Source organism: Rhinolophus ferrumequinum, chromosome 18 (assembly GCF_004115265.2).
Source record: "Rhinolophus ferrumequinum isolate MPI-CBG mRhiFer1 chromosome 18, mRhiFer1_v1.p, whole genome shotgun sequence".
Taxonomy (NCBI): Eukaryota; Metazoa; Chordata; class Mammalia; order Chiroptera; family Rhinolophidae; genus Rhinolophus; species Rhinolophus ferrumequinum.
In genome coordinates, this window is record NC_046301.1 from 51,258,791 (window position 1) to 51,278,975 (window position 20,185).

The 20,185-nt window shown below is 55.8% G+C and overlaps 2 protein-coding genes across 3 annotated transcripts in view; both read right to left on the reverse strand.

Annotated features, from left to right (window-relative positions):
* ELL (elongation factor for RNA polymerase II) overlaps positions 1-9,023 on the reverse strand; it is a 59,681-nt gene extending 50,658 nt beyond the window's left edge. The window contains exon 1 of the mRNA XM_033134413.1: positions 8,842-9,023. Within this exon, the coding sequence (XP_032990304.1) occupies positions 8,842-8,976 (135 nt within the window). The 5' untranslated portion in view covers positions 8,977-9,023. The remainder of the gene's footprint in view (positions 1-8,841) is intronic.
* A 2,452-nt stretch (positions 9,024-11,475) lies between these two features.
* On the reverse strand, positions 11,476-19,910 carry FKBP8 (FKBP prolyl isomerase 8). 2 transcript variants are annotated; one of them, XM_033134853.1, is made up of 9 exons: positions 19,795-19,910; positions 17,989-18,311; positions 16,282-16,451; positions 16,077-16,165; positions 15,609-15,826; positions 14,882-15,054; positions 13,064-13,141; positions 12,421-12,552; positions 11,476-11,994 (listed from the first exon to the last, which is right to left on the reverse strand). In XM_033134853.1, exons 2-9 carry the CDS (start codon positions 18,284-18,286, stop codon positions 11,908-11,910), a joined length of 1,245 nt encoding a protein of 414 aa, XP_032990744.1. In that variant the 5' UTR covers positions 18,287-18,311; positions 19,795-19,910; the 3' UTR covers positions 11,476-11,907. The 2 variants fall into 2 exon arrangements, with proteins under 2 accessions (XP_032990744.1, XP_032990743.1); XM_033134852.1 differs by having other exon boundaries at positions 15,609-15,829.
* Positions 19,911-20,185: the final 275 nt, after the last annotated feature.

Here is a 20,185-nt window from a genome sequence, read left to right on the forward strand (position 1 = left end):
CGCCGCAGGGTGAGGCCGAGCCGGTCTGCCCACCAGGAAGTACCACGTCAGTCTGATCACCAGGACACGGAAGCCACGTGCACGTGCTCAGGCAGGGGCAGGGTGACGTGGGCCAGGATGAGGTGGGCCACCCTGTCACTCCTGCCCAGATAGAGGCCAAGGGGCTCCGGGAAGGACTGAGTCCTGACATACCTTTGCCCGGGCCCCCCTCACCCAGGCTGGACGACAGAACCCCCAACCTCACGTCCCCAGGGAATAGTGTGCTCACTATTGCGGAGGGCGTCTGGCCCCTGGAGGCTGCCCTGCTTCCCCACACCCACACGCTGAAGCACAGCCTGAAGGTAGAGACCGAGCCACTGCGACCTGGGCTCCAGGCCTGGCTCCTCACACTCCAGGCCTGGCTCCTCACACTCCGCCAGCAGCAGCCACCAGCCCAGTGGACCCAGCAGTTACTCCAGGCCCAGGTGGACATGTCTCCAGAAACTCAGCCAGCACTTCCTGCCCCTGCCCACTCCACTGCCGCTGCCTGAGACTGCTGGAGGGATGGAGAAGGGGGACACACCGGGGGAGCCAGCTCCCTCCACCACAGTGCAGGGGGCGTCCCAGGAGGAAAGCTGCCAAAGAAACTGGGGTGAGCCATTTCTTTATTGAAAAAAGAAATCCTTAACGACAGAGGCACAGGCGCAGACGCTTTCAATTCTGAAGGGCTGTACTTTCTGAGGTCTTTTGCAGGACACACCTGAGGGCAGGAGCAGTCAGCGTCCACACAGACCACTGCGCCTCAGGGAGACAGCCAGTGGCTTGGCCCCCAGGCTGTCCGCGGGAGTGGCTACAGCCAGGCCACCTCCTTCAGGGATGGGCCTCCTTGCTAAAGCACCCACCCTGAGTATCTCAGTCAGACACACGAAGCAGCCAGGAGAAAAGCAAGGAGCAGATGCCCCCACTCCCCCACAGGCCTGAGGTAGCAACGGGGCAGCTGGGAGGGCACATTCTTGGGCCACGCGCCTCGTGCCAAGCCTCAGTCTCCCCTCTGAAAGAACGAAGGGAACAATGACGACAGTGCAACATGCCGGCAGATTCACGGCCCTCCATCCCCTGGCAGAGCTGCCCAAGGCGGGCTGGACCTCCAGGACCTCCTGTTGTGGAGCGCGCCTGCCCACGGGAGAGGCTGACTCAGGGAGACGCTGAACCCACAGGCGCTGTCTCAGGCTGAGGCCCCTCTGTCCAGGCTTGGCCAGCAGCCAGCGCACCCCCTGTCCAGAAACTGGCCAATACCAGTGCAATAAAGGAAACCTGGCACCCAACTGCCCCAGGCCAAGGTCACAATCCAAGAACTGGAGTAAGAAAGGCTGCTGCTCTCACAGCCGCCACATCCGTCCGAAACCACCTTCAACCTGCGTGTCAGGACGCTGGCAAGAACCTGATGACAGCCACTCCCTAGGACAAGGTGGCACCCCAAAAAGATGTGGGCTATGGAGCCGCGCCAACAGTGCCGAGGGTACCCATGTGCCACAGACATGCAGGAAGTCTCCTGACGACACCTGCCTTCCCTCCATCCAAGGGTCACTCCAGAATCCTGCATGACGTGACTCTCAAACACCCTGCTCAGGCCAGACCATCGAGTCCAGTGAGTGAAGACACTTGTGTTGTAGCCAGAATCAGGAAAGGCTAACAAGGTCCCGCACCCCCAACTAGACACAGAAGGGTGGCCCACCGCCTTCCCACATGGGTCTCCTCGCCCAGGCCTCCCCGCCTCCCGCCTGCCCTCCTAGACCATCCACCCCCACAGATCAGACCCCATCCCTCCTGGGCCTCGACTGTGACACCTGCAGCCTCCGACTCCACTCAGGACACACAGGGACGACAGGATACCTCTCACGGCACCTTAGCCCCTCTGCACAGACTCAGCTCAGACAGGGGGCACGGCTCTGCACACCCAGGAACCCTTGGATCAGTGCAGAACTGGAGGAAAGGAACCTAGTAAGACCCATGTTGCAGAAACCCAGCCACTAAAAAGTGAAGCTTAGCACTGAGGGGAAACACAGATTCACACAACATCAGGGAAGAAGTGAGACCTCAGATTATACAAGGACACCACTGGGATGACACTGTGACCAGACGTAAGACAAAGGCAGGCACCGAGGGGCCCACAGCAGCCATGGGAACAGGGAGTTGCTACTCTTAGGTATTTTGCCAGTTTTCTACACTGAGCTACATACTGCTTTTATGGTAACAATTAATAAACTTTTCATGTGTCACTTTTAAACAGGGGTTCGGTGACCCCATGAACTTCACTAACATGCGAGACTGCCTCCCTTCCAGAGGAGCTGTGGCGAGTCACAAATGCGCCCCATGACCAAGTGATGCAGCCGTGGCCAGGGCAGAACCCGGCCCAAGGATATAATTAGCAGCGGACTCCGTGCAGCCACTGGCGTGGGAACAGGAGGGCTCTCCTCTGGGTGGTTAAGGTGGACACCAGCTTTTGTATTAAAAAGTAAAGTGGCAAAACCACCATTTGCCGTGGCTGTCTGTGTCAGTCCCTGCACTGCAGGTCAGGGGTCATTTGGAGGAATTGTTCTCAAAAGCGTCCCTCTAGGCTCTGGAGTGACCAGGAGTGGCCACACTTCGCTAGAGATAAGATCTCAGACTATGAAGCTCGCAGACCAAGGAGAAAGTCATAAAAGCAGGGAGCAAGGCCCTGAAAACAAAGGAATGGGGAAGGCCAAACCCTGAAGGCACAACACGGGCTGCCAGCTGGGCCCGGGAGGCAGGGCGCCTGCCCTGGAGAAGCAGATTCTCAAAACAGGGTCTGCTCTGACCCAGAGCCATAGCGAATGGCAGAAGCGGCCTTGTTTTTCAAGGACTCCCCAGAGATGTCACAATCCCTGTGTGATGTCAAAACTGCCTCAAGGGTGATGAACTCTGGCCTTGCAGATGAGTCAACAGAGGATGGGTTTCTGTGAGCAGCCTGCTGTTTACACACCATCACCGAGGAGAAAAAGCATAAAAAGCATGCAGCCGGAAGGAAGGCTGAAGGGTTCCTGTGGCAGGCAGGCCCCTCACACTGCCTTGCAGCCTCCTGCACAAACCACCAGCACTCATCCCAAGCCACGGGGCGTTCACACTCTCCAGCACCTATGAGACCAGAGCCTTCTGGGAGGGACTCGCTCCACCCAGACCCATCAAGTGCCCACCTTAAAACACACCAGCAAACTGAACACCTAGGCCCTTGGGCAGAAGGCCGCACTTCTGACCCGTGGGCTAGCCTGCTCGCCCCACCACCAGGCCCAGCACAGGCCTTCGGAGGGGTATTCGGGTTGAATCTGATGCCAGCTGGGAGATTCCTTCCAGTGACTCGATCTCCCAGAGCCTCCAACCCGTTTCCTCATCTGAGAAATGGAGAGGACCGCTCCGCCACAGGGTGATGGGACCACACGAAATAAAGTGTGCAGCTCGGGCCCGCGCTGGTATGTCGGCCTCGATCCACAGTGGGTGACAACTGTCATCTGTGGGCTCTCTTGGGGGAGGAAACACAGTCCAGACACAGCCAGCAACTTCAGGCATTTGCAGGGCCACTCATGTCACCAACACTCCCCAGGAACCTGAAACACTGGCATTTTAACTAGGACCCCAGATCACAGTGGGACTCCCTTTCATAGCTGTGTCTCCACAGCTCAAGCTCCGTCGCAACTGAAAAGGCAGCCTGGGCCAGTAAGGACAGTCCATACAACCTTGGGCAGGTGACACTGCTCCTCGGAGCCTCAGTGCCCCCAACACACCCTGGGAACTATAAGCTGGCTCTTCTGCCAAGGTTGTCAAGAAGATGACACACGGGGCCAGCCCAGTGGCTCAGGCGGTTGGAGCTCTGTGCTCCTAATGCTGAAGGCTGCCGGTTCGATTCCCACATGAGCCAGTGGGCTCTCAACCACAAGGTTGCCAGTTCGATTCCTCGAGTCCCGCAGGGGATGGTGGGCTCCGCCCCCTGCAACTAAGATTGAACCCGGCACCTTGAGCTGAGCTGCCTCCCAGATGGCTCAGTTGGTTGGAGCTCAGTTGGTCCTCTCAACCACAAGGTTGCCGGTTCGACTCCTGCAAGGGATGGTGGGCTGCGCCCCCTGCAACTAGCAACGGCAACTGGAGTTGAGCTGCGCCCTCCACAACTAAGACTGAAAGGACAACAACTTGACTTGGAAAAAAAGGCCTGGAAGTACACACTGTTCCCCAATAAAGTCCTGTTCCCCTTCCCCAATAAAATCTAAATAAAATAAAATAAAGTGAACTTATAAAAAAAAAAAAGATGACACGTGCCTGGATGAAGGGTTTACAGGGGCCGGGGTCACAGCCAGGAAGGGCAACGCCAGCCAGTCCTAAAGGTGGTCTGTTTACAAAGCAGACATGGCTGGCAAGAAGCTGCCCTGCTTAGGGCCAAGTGGGGCACCCCCCCAGGAAGGAGAGACAAGCCCTCCCCCTGGGGCCTGGCTGTGGGAGGGGAACAGAGGCTAAATTAAGGCTCCTCCTGCCACCAGTGCCTGGGCTGACATCCACACAGCCACCCCCTGAGCAGCAGGCCAGCAGCCCCCAGCATGGCTCCAGAACAGTCGTGAAGTCTTCACTACAGGCCTCCTGCACCTCCTCCCCCTACACACCCTTCCCCAGGACACAGCCCTCCAGCCACCCCCACCCCCAGCCTCCCCAGCCCCGAGTACCCAGCATACCTGGACCCCTCCCTTAGCAGACCTCGCTCTGCCATCTCCCAGAAGCGCGGCTCTCAATCGGCAGCCTTTCAGGTGGTCTGTCCCACACTATCAGGTTGCCCATTTTATGTTCTTCCTGATGCTGACCGCTAACCAGCTCTTCACGTTGGTTTCTGTGCCACTCTTCATTATCTGTCTCCTGCCTCTAGCATGTCAGCTCATGACACGAGGGGCCTGCCTTGGTCACTTGGGAATGTCCAACTCCTGAGGAGCGGCCCCGCAGCGACCAAGCGTTCAGTCCGATTCAGGCAGATGCAGGAGCCCAGGCTCCCTGACTCCACCGGCTCCGCTCTAACCTCCGGGCAGGGACTAGCTCTAAGTAGAGGCACCAAGGGCAGAGGAGGGGGTCAGGGCTGTGCTGAGGGGCACACACACATGCCAACAGGAGCCCCACCGTCCTAAATAGGAGGATCTAGAGCTCAGAGAGGGCCAAGGGCTGGGACCCTCACAGCTGTGTGGAGAAGGTGCCGAACTGGCAAGAGTCAGGCGCCGGCCCAAGGCTTCCCGCACGTAGAACTGAGCTTCAAATCCAGGTGGGCTCCAATCCCCAGGCTTCTTAGGTCCCTCCCTAGGCCCTCAATTTTTTCTGAACAACCTGCTCCTCTCTACCAAGGAGATATAACCCAGGAGAGGAAAAGATCACCCAGCAACAGAGCTCACCAAATCCAATGATGAAATGCCCAGGTGGTCAAGGCAGGTGCCCCAGGGAGGGTCACTGCCTCAGAGTGGTCACGGAATACTTCTCTGAGCAGGCAAGTGAGGTGATCTTGGAAGGATGAGTTGTGTCTTTTCCCCCGGAAGTAACCCAGCAAAAAAGGAGATCCACAGGACTCCCTCAGGACTCACTAGAGCTTTTATATTCAAGGAAAAACTACACAGAGCCCAAATCTGGATGGTTGGCAGCTGCATGTATTACCACACCTTCACCTTCCACTACGTTCCAGGCAGGCCACCAGTTCTGCACAAAGGCAGCTCAGACTTTAGAGCCCTCTGGAGAGAGAAACCATGGGGACTTCTACGGGGGTTGCTCCAATAGTGAGGATGACAAAAAGCTCCTCTCCGTTCCTCTACCACATCTGAATCTGTACAAGCCTCTTCCCAATTAAAAGTAAAAATAGGGCCCAGCCCGGTGGCTCAGGCAGTTGGAGCTCCGTGCTCCTAACTCTGAAGGCTGTCGGTTCGATTCCCACATGGGCCAGTGGGCTCTCAACCACAAGGTTGCCAGTTCAACTCCTCGACTCCCACAGGGGATGGTGGGCTCTGCCCCCTGCAACTAAGATTGAACACGGCACCTTGAGCTGAGCTGCTGCTGTGTGGCTCAGTTGGTTGGAGCGCGTCCTCTCTACCACAGGGTTGCAGGTTCGACTCCTACAAGGGATGGTGGGCTGCGCCCTCTGCAACTAACAACGGGCAACTGCACCTGGAGCTGAGCTGCGCCCTCCACAACTACGATTGAAAGGACAACAACAACAACTTGACTTGGAAAAAGCCCTGGAAGTACACTGTTCCCCAATAAACCAATAAAATCTTAAAAAAAAAAAAAAAAGGAAAAGGAAAAATAAAAAGCCTCTCTACAAGTTGCCATTGGCAAACCATATAACCACAGCTAGGGTTTCCAGGCGGAATTCCGCCCGTTCTCAGGAATTTTTTTCGCTTTCCTGTTCCCGAATCCCAAAATATAAACTGTTTTCTGCTCTCCACAATGAATCGTTTCCACAAAGTGACGGCCGATACCACCTGGGTTCAAGGAACCTATTTTCTTGATTTCTCGACCAACTTTTCTCGGGATTCAGAAATGGAAAAGCGAAAAAAATTCCCGAGAATATGCGGGAATTCCTGCCCGGAAACCCTAGCATAAATTAAAAAAATGTCTAAGAGATACATTGTGAGTAGTATGTATATTTCCCACTGTGGGTATTACTGGGTTCAAAGAGCCGATTTTCCCGATTTCCCGACCAACCTTTCTCGGGATTTGGGAACGGGAAAGCAAAAACAAAAATTCCTGAGAACGGACAGGAATTCCCACCTGGAAACCCTAACCACAGCGCGAGAAAATAGAGAACACTAGATGCTATTGACAGAGCTGTGCATCGGAGGTTTGTTAATAACCAGTACACTGCTCTGGTCACGCAAACGAGTTCTTCAAGTTGCCTTCCCCATGCCTAGCACCCAAGACTACCAAGAGCACCCAAGCTGCCCTTGTATCAATCAGCCCAGTTCACTACACTGCCCAACAGGTATGACTAAATACAAAAATTGCCAAGTCACTTAAATTACCAGACAGCTTCTGAGAAAAACACAACTTTAGGTCACCCCCAATTTTAGCCCAGCCAGCCAAGTTGGCCCAGATGGCTTGGAGAAGTTCTTCAAGGGAGCCACTCTTAGCGATCAACAGAGCAGGGCTCCATGAGGGACCAGCCTGAGTCTGCAGTTACCTTCACCCTCACACAAGGAAGATCGAGCTTAGCTAGGGGATGTAACCAACACCCTAAATTAAAAATAGCAGCGTGACAGTATGAGGTGGACGCACAGGCGGGCCTTCCGGACGACTGGATGAAGTGAGGGCAGCATGACAGGGAAGGCGGAGCTCCTAACCCACAGGACCAGGTATCAAGTTCACCTTATTTACATGACTCATGAGCTCTCCCCCAACTATCTCTAAGAAAGTCTGCCTTCCTGCAGGACAAGTCAGAATCTCCCAGGGAAAAAGACTCAGGGACAGAATTCCACAAGGAAGGCAGGCTCCAGCCAGCCACTGTGACCTTACCGCCTCCTCCGCCTCCCCTGCACCAAGGAGTACCTTAGCCTCATCTTAGGGAATCCTTCCGACAAGGTGAGAACCTGCTCTTCTAGAAAAGCTGAAGTCCATTTCTATTACAGAGAAACTGAGACGCCAGGACAGGAAGGAAATTGCCCAAAAAGGTAGAAAGAAGCTTGGGAAGGGTGGGCACTGGGGAAGTGGTGGAAATGAACGAGGAAGAAATTCCCAGCTTAGCTAATGGTGCTGAACAAGTCTGGGGCAGGAAGAAAGCCGCATTCCTTCCTAGTTAGTCTGTCTCCTCACCCGCCAGAGGCGCCCCCATCCCTGATACACAAACACACACACACACACACAGAATGGGATCTCCCCACCACCTGTAACTATGAAGCCCCCACTTTCCAGGCAAGGAGGTAAAGAGCTCCCAAACCACCTCCCCTCAGGACCTCACCACTGGGCACCTACAACTTCTGTTCCAACACAGAGGGAGGGCGCCATGACACCAATAGAAATGGGAAGAAGCAGGTTTTTGACAACGGCCCCAGATGTGCCCCAAAGTCAGGCCTCAAAGAAGGTGCACAACAGCTTCTTCCCCATCGCCTGCCCAGGGCCAGGTGGCAGAACTGAAAGCCTTGAGCTTCCCCCAGATGGGCCCAAATCGGCCCCTGAGAAGTTTGAGAGTCAGCAGCCAGGTGCAGTAGCCAGAGCTCCCTCCCTCCCAAGTTGCCCACTACTGGTTCCTAGCCTGGGAAAGGCACCCTGCCAGAGGCCCCCCCCCTACATACACAGCTTCTTCCCCCCAAAACACTTCCAGTCTCCGAAGGTGTCCAGTGAGACAGGGTCACCTCGGGGGGAGGTGACAAACTCCCCTTCCTAAGAACCAAGACTAAGTCCAACTCCAGGGGCCTCACTGGAAAAAGTCAAAGACCGCCCCCGTACACAAACGGAACACGACCCCACAGGTACCCCGTCAGCGGTCCCCACTGACCCACCCTGCCAGAGACCCAGGAGGAGAAGCCCCAAGCCCCCCAGTCTCCTTCCCCCGACCAGGTGAACAGAGCAGACGAGGTCCTGCCCAGGTGCCGAGTGGGCCGGGAAAGGCCCCGTACGCCCCCAGGACCAGGCGCTCAAGTTCGAGCCCCGGGCCGCCCGCCAGTGTCGCCTCCCAGCGCCGATAATGAACATGGTGCCCCGCTGGGCCAGGGACCCGTGAGCAGCACCCCGGACGCCGGACCCCGCGCCCCCACGCCGGAACGCCAGGCGAGGGGCGCGCGAGGCCGGCCTGCGCCCCGACGTCCCTGACCGCCGCGCCGGGTCCGCGCTACTCACCTGGCTGGCGCGATAGCTCTCGAAGGCTCTCAGAGCACTGTCGGTGAGCTTCACGTGGAACACAGACACTTTGCTGCCGTCGCTCACCCTCCCACAGGACAGCCCGTAGCTCCGACCCTCCTTCAGCGCCGCCATCTTGCGACCATCGCTCCCCGCCCCCCCTTCCTGGCTCCAGGGCCGGCGCGCCGGCCACGCCCCACCCCGCCGCCCGCTGACGCGCTGCATTATTCATGACTTCTGGCCACGCCCCCAAGATCCCGCGAGGCCTAGTCGGCGTCGCACGGCCCGCCGACGTGCTGCATTATTCATGATACATAGCTGGCCACGCCCCCTGCGGGCCGGGCCAGGCCTACAGTCACCGCCTAGGTATCCTCACATTCAAGACAATCCTGGACTTCCGCTTCCCGGACTCCACCCCCACACGCGCACCCCTCCAGGCCCCCGCCCATATATGTATTATTCATGAGCCTGACGCAGCCAGGCGCTTCGAAGCCCCGCCCCACCGGGCGCTGACGTGATGTATTATTTATGAGGTCTCACCAACCCTTCAGTCTTTGGCTTCAGTTGAGAGCCGCAGTGTGGACGTAGAGGGGCCAGGCCAACGCAAAACACGTGGAGTACGGGGCGAGCGGCTGTCCGGGTGAGTGGGCGTGGCTATGCAAACAACGCGCGTTGGACGCTGTGTTGGGCTGGTGGACAGATGTGATTCTCCCCATCTGGGGCTTTTAGAGGATTGAGGAACCGGTCAGCTTTGTTCATAAGAGTAGACTTTTAATAGAATAAAATCCAACATCACCATGGGCCCTGAGAGATGGTGGCTGTCCAGCTCCCCCATTGAAAAAAATAAATTATATATTGTCATTGAAAAAAATAAATTATATATTGTAAAATTAACCCATATAAAGTGTAAAATTCAGTGGCATTTAATACATTCACAATGCTATGCAGCCACTATCTAGTTCCACAACATTTTTATCACCACAAAAGGAAACCTACTCCCCTCTCCCCAGCCCACGGCAAACACTAACCTACTTTCTGTGCCTACGAATCATACAATATGTGACGACGTGTGTGTGTGTGTGTGTGTGTGTGTGTCTTCTTTCACTCGGCATGGTTTCAAGGTTCATTCACATTGTAGCATGTTAGTGCTTAATTCTTTTTTATGGCCGAGTAATATTCCACTGCACAGACTGACCACATTTTATTGCCCGTTGATGGACATTTAGGTTGTTTCCACTTTTTCACTATTACGAATAGAGCTTGTGTGAACATTCATGTACAAGTTTTTGTGTGGATGGATGTATTCCCTTCTCTTGGGACTATACCTAGAAGTGAAATTGCTAGGTCATATGGTTAATTCTGTTTAACCTTTCAAAGAACTGCCAGACTATTTTCCACAGAAACTGTACCACTTTATTAAGCTCTCCTGGTACAGGTGGGGAAACTGAGGCTGAAGAACACTGCTGGCTTGCCCAGGCAAGGTCCTCCTGGACTCCCTGGCCTCCCGACCTGTGGAAAGCTCTTAAGTCATTTTCTTTCTCCCTTTAATCTAATTACAGACTGTGGTCATAGGATGGATTTTGATGGATGAGAGGAAGGTGAAGTTCAGGGACTTTCTATGTCCCTGCACAGATGATCTCATTAGTTTTGCCACTGCCACCCGCCACTGCCAGGTCAGCACTACCATCTATTTACATGCCCCTCCCTCCCAGCCATGAATGCTGAGGCTCTGTGCTCAGTGCCAGGCACCCACAGCTGCCTTTTATGGTGGGTACAGTGGCTTGGACCCATCTGCCAGACAAGGCAACTGTGGCTTGGAGAAGATAAGAGAATTAGAAACACTGCAACTGTGGGCTGCACTGCTTGTTAACAAGTATTTCTCCACTTTATACTCAATGTCCAAGTGGCTCCCAACAGGACCCCAGGAATAATAATGGAGGAATCACCAGACACTGACATACTCTTCAAAAGTCTCTAAGAACTAGGTCATCTAAGAAACTGCAAGCTAGTTCATCACCTTGGGGTGGCACCTCGACACATCCTCCACCTTGCAAACTCACTGCAGAAGCTCTAGCCCAGGGGTGTCCAAACTGCGGCCCGCAATCCATTTTTAATTGGCCCGCAGCAAAATTCCAAAAATATATTTAGTTTACTTAAATAAACCAGGTGAGGCAATACGTACTTCACCTCGAGTGAGTGGCCCGGCTGTTTGTGTATTTTATGGCATATGGCCCTTGGTGAAAACCACTGAAAAAAGTTTGGCCACCCCTGCTCTAGCCTTTGCACTGGCTATACTGCTGCCGCCCACACACGGGGGCTGTTGGCTCATTGCACAGCCAGACCCCTGTAAATGCTGGTCTCAGCGAAGCCCCCAGTTAGGTCCCATCAGGGTCCCCATTTTCAGAAAACAGAAACAAGAAAGGTTAGGGTCACAGGTAGTTACCCCAACGCGTCAGGAGTGTGAACTCCTTAAGAGTTCACAGCTGGGTGCCCTGGCTTTCACTCCACTTCTCCAGGCCTGTTTCCCCCTCCGTAACGAGGGTCTGCTGCAGCCCAAGTGGAGACACCCCATGCTGCCCCCTGCTCCAGCTTAGCCCCAAGTGGCGGTGAAAGAAGGCTCCGGAGCCAGCAGAGTGCGGGGTGGGAGGCTTTATTTCACTGGGAGAGGGGAGAGCCTGGACAGAGATGCAGCAGGCTGGGCAGGAGGGGTTGGCACTTGGACAGGGAATGTATGGGGGAAGGGCTGCCCCCAGGCCTGTTGGGAAAGAGAAACTGAGGCTGGCCCCTGTTGAGACCCAACCCAGAGGGGTGGGAGTGGGCATTGGGTCTGGAGGAATGAGGGACCCTCCCTTCAGGCTGGACATGGGGCCCAGGCCCTGCCTCACTTTTCTCATATTGGGCCTCAGTCCCTCCTGCTCGCTGGGCCATGCGACCCCCAAACCTGGCTGTCCCCGCCCCACAGGAGGGGGCTAGGTCAGAGAGGGCAGTGGACAGGGAGCCTGGGAAAGTTAGGGAGCTCAGGGTGGGGTCCATGGTGCTCAGAAGGGCTGGCGGCCACCTGGGTGATCAGTTCCTGGCAGCGATGACCACAGAGAGCGCCACGCCCCCCAGGGCAACAGCAGTCGCCCCAAACAGCCACTTCCATGGTATGGACTGTGGATAAAGGGAAAGGAGGAGGAGACTGGAGGGTAATCAACACTGATGTCTTGGGCCTCAGATACCAACACAGTTTACACAGGACTCCCAGGAAGCCCCTGCCTGACCCTGCCTTCCTGGCCTCCTGGCAAACTCCTACTCATGCATCAAAGCTCAAACCAAATGTCACCTCCTCTGGGACACCTCCCCTTCTCCTCTGGAAGAGCCATCACTCCCCACCCTAAGTCCTACAGATTGTGTTCCACCTTCTGCTCTGGTCCTGGTCAACAGGGCTGAGGCCGCTCTGTGTCTCCAGCATGTCCAACATAGCCAGGTGAGGACATCAATATTTGCAAAATAAAGAACCTGCCTCTGCGTGGTCTGCCCTGCCCAAGGCCCTGGCCCCTCCTCCGGGAGCCTCCCTACCCGCCAGCCCCAGCTCACCCAGGCACCCTTGCCAGGACACTTGGCGGGCAACCGGCTGGGGTTGCCCAGCATTTTCCGGTACAAGGCAGTCTCCGTGCTTCGCTGCGCCGCATGCTTCTTCACCAGCTTCGAGAGCTCCGCGTGGATCGTCTGGGAAAGGTGGGCAACATTTGGGCTAAGAGCATGCAGCAACAGCAGCCAAGGTGACCTGCCATCGCTGGTGCTCTGCCTTTCTGTCGCCCTGGGTCACTTTGGGGCTGGGACCACTGGGACACGGGGATTCCGTCTGCCCCTCTCTGGGCAGCAGCAAAGTGGGGGCTGCCATCTCCATCCCTCTAGGGAGACCGTGGATGGGGGAAAGCACAAGGTGGCCAGGAAAGGAAGGTTCTAGGATTAGAAAACTAAGGATACTGGCACTGGCCAAGCTGGCAGCGCCCTGGGCTTCTGGGACCACTGGTTGGGGGTGAGCCCAGACTACCTACGTAGGGATCATGAGTCTCTCAGCCAGCTGGCTGGGGCCCTTCAGCCACCTACCCCGACGCTGTTCAGGAAGAAACACCACAAGGAGAGCCACAACAAGAAAGACCAGGGGCACACGACCGAAGGGACTTCCCAGACAGGCCAGTAGGGCAAGTCCCCAGGGCACCCCAGTTCTGCTCACCTTGTTGGAAGGTTCTAGCTTCAGGGCCGCCCTCAGGATGGGGATGGCCTCACTGTACTCGCCTTGCTGGGCCAGTACCTATGGAAGTCAGTACATGGCATCACTCTGGACCCACGTTGGGCCATGCTTTCTTTCACAAAACCTACTCTGCCAGGATCCTAGCCACCCTGACAAGTCCCAAATCTATCTCGAGCAATAGCTCCAGGGGTTCAGCCACCCCAGGATGCTCTCCTGAGCCCTCACACTCCATGAGCAGCCCACTACTGGGTTCAGTGTTGTCCCTGCAATCTATTCCTCCTTCTCTGAGTGTCTGTCTCTGCCTGTGCAGGAGACCCGGGTGCCCAACGCGCCTCTTCCTCCCTCATCACCTTGACTGGATATTTCCAAAGTTCTGGCCACGGTGCAAAACTCAGAGCTAGCACTTGACTCAAGCAAAGCAATGAGATACAGCCTGAAACAGGCTTGTGTCACTGGGAGAGCAGGTGCTAAGGGGGGAGGATGGAAGCCTGGAGCTTTTGTGGGGCAGGAGGGAGCATGTTGGTCACCCCCAAGAGAGGAGCCTGCCTGAGAGGGAAACTGACAGCAGACAGACACAGCATTCCCACAACACTGCTAATGCCTGATCTAGTAGCTCTGCCTGAAGCCAGAAACCCAGGACTTGACAGTGCCACAAGCCATCAATCCCTACTTTTGCTTGAATTTGAGTGGGTTTCTGTGACCTTCAACCAGCAGATCCAAACATGTGCGTTATACAAGCAAACAGTCCCACAGCCCCCAAAAGGATTACAAACCCTTGAGAAATAGGGATGACATCGTCTTCCTCCCCACATTTCTATGCAGAACTCTATACACAGCAAGTGCTTAAAAAATGCTGGCTAGAGAGAGACCCTACTCAAGCCTCTTACAAACACACTAGGTGACCCAGCACTTGCTTGCACCTCAGTTTTCTCGGTTTACTGCTAAAAGGTACTGAAAAGTCTCCCCGCTCCGCCCCATCCAGGGTTGCTATATGAGAATAAACAGATGGAGGCAAAAGCAATTAAGGTCAAGTCCATGCAGGCCAAATTCTCCCGTTTCACCAGCACTTACTGAGCACCTACTGTGTGCCTGGCCCTCTTTGCGGGTTAGAGATTTAGCAGTGAGTCAGACAAACACAATCCCCACTACCCAGCGGGGTAGATGGACAAGAGACTTGAGACCTCCATGTGATGACGATGACAAAGGAAATATAAAGACGGCAGGGGGTCAGGGAGGGGGCAGCAGGAAGGGATTCCCAAGGAGACATCAAAGACCTGAAGAACGCAAGGAAAGAACCAATGGAGGTACCTGGGGCATGAATGTCTCAGGCAGAAAGTATACCCTATGCAAAGGCCCTGGGTGGGAGAGATCTGACCTAGACGTCAAGCAGTCAGCAGGCTGGGCAGGATGGAGAAGCAAGACGTAAAGTAAAAGGTGATGGCAGGAAGAAGAAGATTAGATGGCTCAAAGTCCCAAGGGCTGCAATAAAAACTCGGCTTTTGTTCCACGGGAGATAACAGCCATGAAGATTTGTATGTAAGGAGCAGTCACCATTGGGCTAAGGGTAGTGCATGGGTACCTAACGCTTGGGGTTCACGTCTAGCCTCAGTTAATGAATTGCTGTAACTCAAGTCACATCTCTGAACCTGTATGGGCCTCAGTTTCCCTAGCTATACCCCCGAGAGCTTAGCCTATGCCCTTTTCAAATCCTGGGTTCAGGACCAGTCCCACTGCTCTGGGCTGGGGGTGCCAGCCTGGCCACCCATGCCTGTGGCCTGCCCACCCCTGGCCAAGGCCCACCTTGCCCTTGCGGAAGAGCGCCTTGATATTGTCAGGCTGGTGCTCGAGCACAAGGCTGCAGGAGCGTAGCGCAGCCCGGTAGTGATCCAGCTTCAGCTGTGAGGCCGCCAGGTTGTTCAGACACTTCACCTTCAGCTGCAGGAGCTGCTCCTCCTCCTCAAATGTCATGTCCACTGTGGAGGGACAGTGCTCAACCTCGGCAGCAGTTACCATGCCGCCAGCCCCCCGCAACCGTCTGCCCACTACGTCACCCAGGCCAAGACCCACCCCGCTGTACCTGGTAGAAAAGGAGACTGAGGAAGGGTCTCTAATTGAGTGTCCCAGTTAAGGGAGGTGGGGGACGCTGCTGCTCAGAGGACCTCAGGTCTCTCTGGCCTCAGTTTCCCTATCTTTAACACAGGCCAAGACCACAGTGTCCTCAAGACGCTACCAAGGAATCTACAAAACAGCCTAAGTGAAGCAGAGGCTTAAACACAGGCTTGTGGAGTGACACCATCTGCAGTCACCACACCCCCACATCTACATGTATCCTCTAGCATCCCATTGATCTGGAATCTACCACGGGGCTGGGGTAGACCCTAGCCTAAAGGTTAGGGATGACTAAACATCTATCCCTATTCTGGAATACTCTAGAACATTCTCAGTCTCAGGCCTTCTGTGGCTTGAGGTTTCTGGCACTAGCAAATACTTTTGCAGGGGAGGTGGGGGAATTTGACTGGGAGGTCACCTTTGGCGCTGGAGGTGATGGCCTTGATGGCGAGGTCATAGGAGTTGGCAGCCAGCACAAAGTCTGCCCGTTGGTAGTGAGCATTGCCGCACTCCCGCTTCCGGTTGGCCAGGGCTACACGCTCCTGCCCTGTGAGCATCTCCAAGTCAGGCCCGTCCACAGCCATCTTCAGCGTCACCTCCAGGCACAGTGCCGCGTGAGGGGGAATATACGGGCTCCTGCTGGGGGGTTGGTGGGGGAGCACTCAAACCTGGCAGCCTTGACAGCACCCCATAGACACTAGACAAGCTCAGGAACAGGCGGAAAAGGGCTCAAATCCTGGAGCTGACCCCACTGTCACTCCCTCCTTGGTAAAACACAAGGAAAGTGACTTTTGCCACCCTTGAGCTACATGACTTGGAGAGTTACATATCTACCTCCCTTCCACCCCAACAGGGCAATAACCCCCTGCTGGTGGCAGGTTCTTACCTGCCTTGGGGGCCATAGCAGTACTTGGAGTCAGCAGTGACCATAGCCGTCTCCCCCACGTCCATGAGTGGGACGCTGAGATCCAGGGCCTGGGTGTGCGGGGTCATGAGGGTAAGGTGGATCCAGGTACAGCGCCCTCCCCCCAGCCTACCCAGCCATCACATCCCCCCATCGTGCCTCTGCCCCACCCCCAACCCACTCCAACCTGGATGACGTCGCAGTCTCCCAGGGTGAACACCAGCTCTGGTTCCTCCTGCACCCGTGTGCCATTCTCCAGTGATGTCTGCAGCTGCACCGTGACCACCTGGCCCTTGGCCGGGCGGCTTGAGCCAGGTGGGCCTGGGACCAGTGTCTTCTTCCTCAACATCCCATTCCCTGCCAGGGACCAGGAACAAGAAACCTGTCACCAAATGGCTCAGATGGGCGGATGCTCCCTGAGCCCCTTCCCCCAAACCCTTACTCCCACCAGCTCCACCCATCCCGGGGGTGGCCCAGCACCAGGACACAAGCTGAGCCTCAAACAGCTGCCCTGCCACTTACTGGGCATGTACCTCATACCTCTGGGCCTCAGAGTCCCAGCAGTCCGTAATATTCCACTGGTCTGGAATATAACGTAAGTCTGAATGAACTCTAGTCTAAAGGTTAGGGATAGGGAGGCATCTATTCATATTCCAGAATATTCTAGAATGTTCCAAATTTCTGTGCTGCTCCTAAACTTGTACACGTCCCCACATCCAGCCTGAGAACCACTGGTCTAGTGGATCTGGAAAACCCTGTGTCTTGAGGTTTCCTGGCACTAATGGTGGATGTGCTGGCAGAGTCTCATGGGGGGACTCCGGGCAAATCACATCTCCTCTCAAGGCTTTAGTTTCCTTGTCTAGAACCCTGAATTCTGACCTCAGAATGTGACTGGCTCTGAATATAAATGGACAAAGCCAGCCTCCTGCTCAGACATGGAGCAGGGCAGCTCCTACTATCAATAGAGAAAAGCTTCCCAGTATAGCCGAGGAGGCTGTCTGACCGTGGGCAAGTGCCCTTACCTCTCTGAGCCTGTTTCCCCATCTGTAAAACAGGAGTACAGTACAAATTACGTCACGGGGTTGTTGTGAGGATAAGGTAAGATGGTGCACAGGCCTGGCACAGAACTAGTGGGCAGTCAATGTTACCTGGTGTTATTTTTAGAAGTAGTTAACATTTTTATTAGCAATGGAAGTGACATTAATAACTCCTGGTTTATCAGAATCAGTATTATTTGATACTATTGCTTTAGTATCAGTACAAATGGTAGTAGCAATGATGATGTTTTACTCCTTATTCACAGAGAACTAGTATTATTCAGCATATTGCGTATCAGTACTAGTAGCAATATATTTGTATAGTTTCCAGAGTTGCTGTGAGGTAGATTCATAGTGGCAACACCTGTGTGTGTTCTCCTAGGTACTTTCCTGTAGAAAACTAGTTTCTCTACTAGTTTCTTTCTCTGAGCAATTAGAATGCTAATGAATACTATGAACCAGACAGAGGAATGGATAAATTGGGATGTCCCCCAGACTTATGCGATCTCAGGACACATTTTCCAGGGGACGGGTACCTGTCAGACAAATGCCAAGAAAACAAACAATGGAGGTTGGGAGCTGCCAGCGCCTGGTGTGCTGGCTGTGTAGCCCTGGACGAGTGACTCAGCCTCCCTGAGCTGCTGTGTATGTGATAATGAAAGAGGTTCATACACATGAAATGTCTCGAGCACTTGCCTGTGGCTGGTGATCACCGTGGTTACTACATGTTTTACTTCCAACCTACTTCACGTCAGAGATGGGGAAATGAGGCTCAGGGGAGAATGCCTGGGCCAAGGTCACTCCTGAACTGGAGAAGCGGGTCCTGTGGGTCAACCCGAGCCACCCCTGCTCCTTACCCAGGATGTCCAGCCACTCGTCCGGAGCCGGGACAGGCTCAGGCTCGGGCTCCATGGCAGCCAGGAACTCTCGTGCCAGGGCCCCCGGCTGCTCGGTCTCCTCCAGTGAGGGCTGCCCCACATCCTCCAGTGGCGGCAGCTCACTCAGGTCCTCTTCCTCTTCCTCCTCTTCTTCCTCCTCACCCTCTGCATCTTCTACCCCATCCAGCACTTCGAAGTCCTCAAGTGGTGGTACCCCAGCAGGCGGCCGGGCAGCGGGCTCAGGGCCCGAAGCAGAGGGCTCAGCACAGGACGCCATGCTGTTGGGGGGACGGGAACTGGCCCTGGGAGGGGGAATGCATGGGATTTGTGAAAATCCCACTCGGCCCCTCAAATCCTCCTATGTATCCGCTCTCTGCACTGTGGATCATTTGCTATGTGATTCAGGGGCTCCAGGCCTGTTTCCTCATCTGTACAAAGGGTTGAGCAACAACCCTGGTTTGTCCAGAGGATTTAAAGACCCAAGGATCAAGCCCAGGGCATCAGGCTCGAACAGCACTAACTATTATTAGAGCTAATATTTAATCTTCATAAACACTACAGGGAGTAGGAAACATCCCCCCCATATTTTGCAGAAAAGGAAATCGAGGCCCAGAGGGGCAAAGCCATTTGCCCAAGGTCACAGAGCAAGCCAACTCAGAGGCAGGATTTGAACCCAGGGCTTTATCTGATTAAATTCCCAGAGGAGGTGCTGAGTTTTAGGGGACAGTCCCTGACGTACTCGAGAGGCTATTTTTAGAGTTTAAGGGAATTAAATTTTACCAGGGCTCCCCACCTCCACCTGCCCCTTCCCCTAAGGAGAGTCCCATGCTAACTTCCCACCACCCAGAAATCCCAAGCCTTTTCCTTCCAAAACGCTGAACCTAAACCATCACCCCCCACCCCACCCCACACACACACACACACACACCCGCGGCCCCACCCCCTCACCACACCAGAAATCCTGGCCCAAACCCTTCTCTGGGAGCCCTTTATCCTCTCCTCGGTCTTCCTGACGACCCTCCCAAAGTAGGCTTCTTTACAGGAATGATGGATATTCCCACCGCATTCTACAGCCTCTTCCTTGGGCCACCAAAGACTGCCCCCCTTCCCCAGACCCCAAGCTTGGGAAAGCGGCGGGTGGAGGAGGAGGTAGGCAGAGCCGTCATTCTAACGCACAGCATCCCCTATTCCCTCCCTAACCCTCACTTGCCTGCTCCTTCCGGGCTCGGGCCCCTTTTTCTGAGACCCACCTAGCCCCCACCCCCATAATCCCCTGCGCCCGCACAAATAGCCCTCCCCCCTCCCCCAACCACCGCCCCCAGCCTAGGCCAGCTGCCCCCACAGCCGCTCAGTCGCCGGGTAAACACCCCGATGACGGACGACCCCCTCCCGATCTCGTAACACCCTACGCCCTCCAAACGCCCCCGGCCTGGGCCTGGCCCTCCGTCAATCCCCCAACCCAGGCCCCCAAAGTCCCACGCCTGTTTGACGCCACCAGTCTAGGGCCCCTACCCCCCGCACCCCTCGAGCGCCCCCGGCCCTGCACGTCTCTACCAGCGACAACCCCCTAGCTCCCTTCGGCTCCCCCCAAAACCCCCCCCCCGCCGTCTCCGCCGGGCCGCGCCCCCTCGGGCACTCCGACCCCCAGCGGCCCCCCGCTCGCCTCCCCCGCGGCCCTTCGCCCCGCCCATCGGTCGCAGCCCGGCCGCGCCGGCCCCCGGACCGTCCTAGGCCCGAGCAGCGCCCCCGGCCGGCGCAGCCCAGTCGACGCCCCTGGACACGTGCCTCCGGCTCCGGGACCCCCGCCTGGGGTCCTGCGCCCCCCTCCCCGCCCCCAGACGCAGCCGTCGCGCCTCGGGAACTAGGCTCGGGCTCCAGGCCCCGCCCCCACCATGTCGATTGGCCGCCGCCGCCGAGACTGCAGCGCTCATTGGTCTACGCATACATCCGTCTCCAGCGCAGGCACCGCCCCCTTCCTGCTTGTATCCGCGGGGTGTTCTTAAAGGGGTAGAGGCTGCTGCTCTACCGGAGCGGGGGCGGGGGCGGGGGCGGGGTGGAGGTGTCCCTGGATCAGTCTGTTTACGAGTCAGCGCCTCACCGCTGGTGCGACTCACCGCTCCCGTGTAAGCTTTTTCCTGCCCATCTGCGAAATGGGGATGAACACCCCAATCAACGC

Excerpts from the sequence above, each read along its gene's own strand:
- FKBP8 (XM_033134852.1), bottom strand. The coding sequence starts at position 18,286 with ATGGCGTCCTGTGCTGAGCCCTCTGCTTCGGGCCCTGAGCCCGCTGCC. Across the intron at positions 16,166-16,281 it reads GAGACTGCGACGTCATCCAG|GCCCTGGATCTCAGCGTCCC; the intron begins GTTGGAGTGGGT and ends CCGCACACCCAG. Across the intron at positions 15,055-15,608 it reads CATCACCTCCAGCGCCAAAG|TGGACATGACATTTGAGGAG; the intron begins GTGACCTCCCAG and ends GTCCCTCCACAG.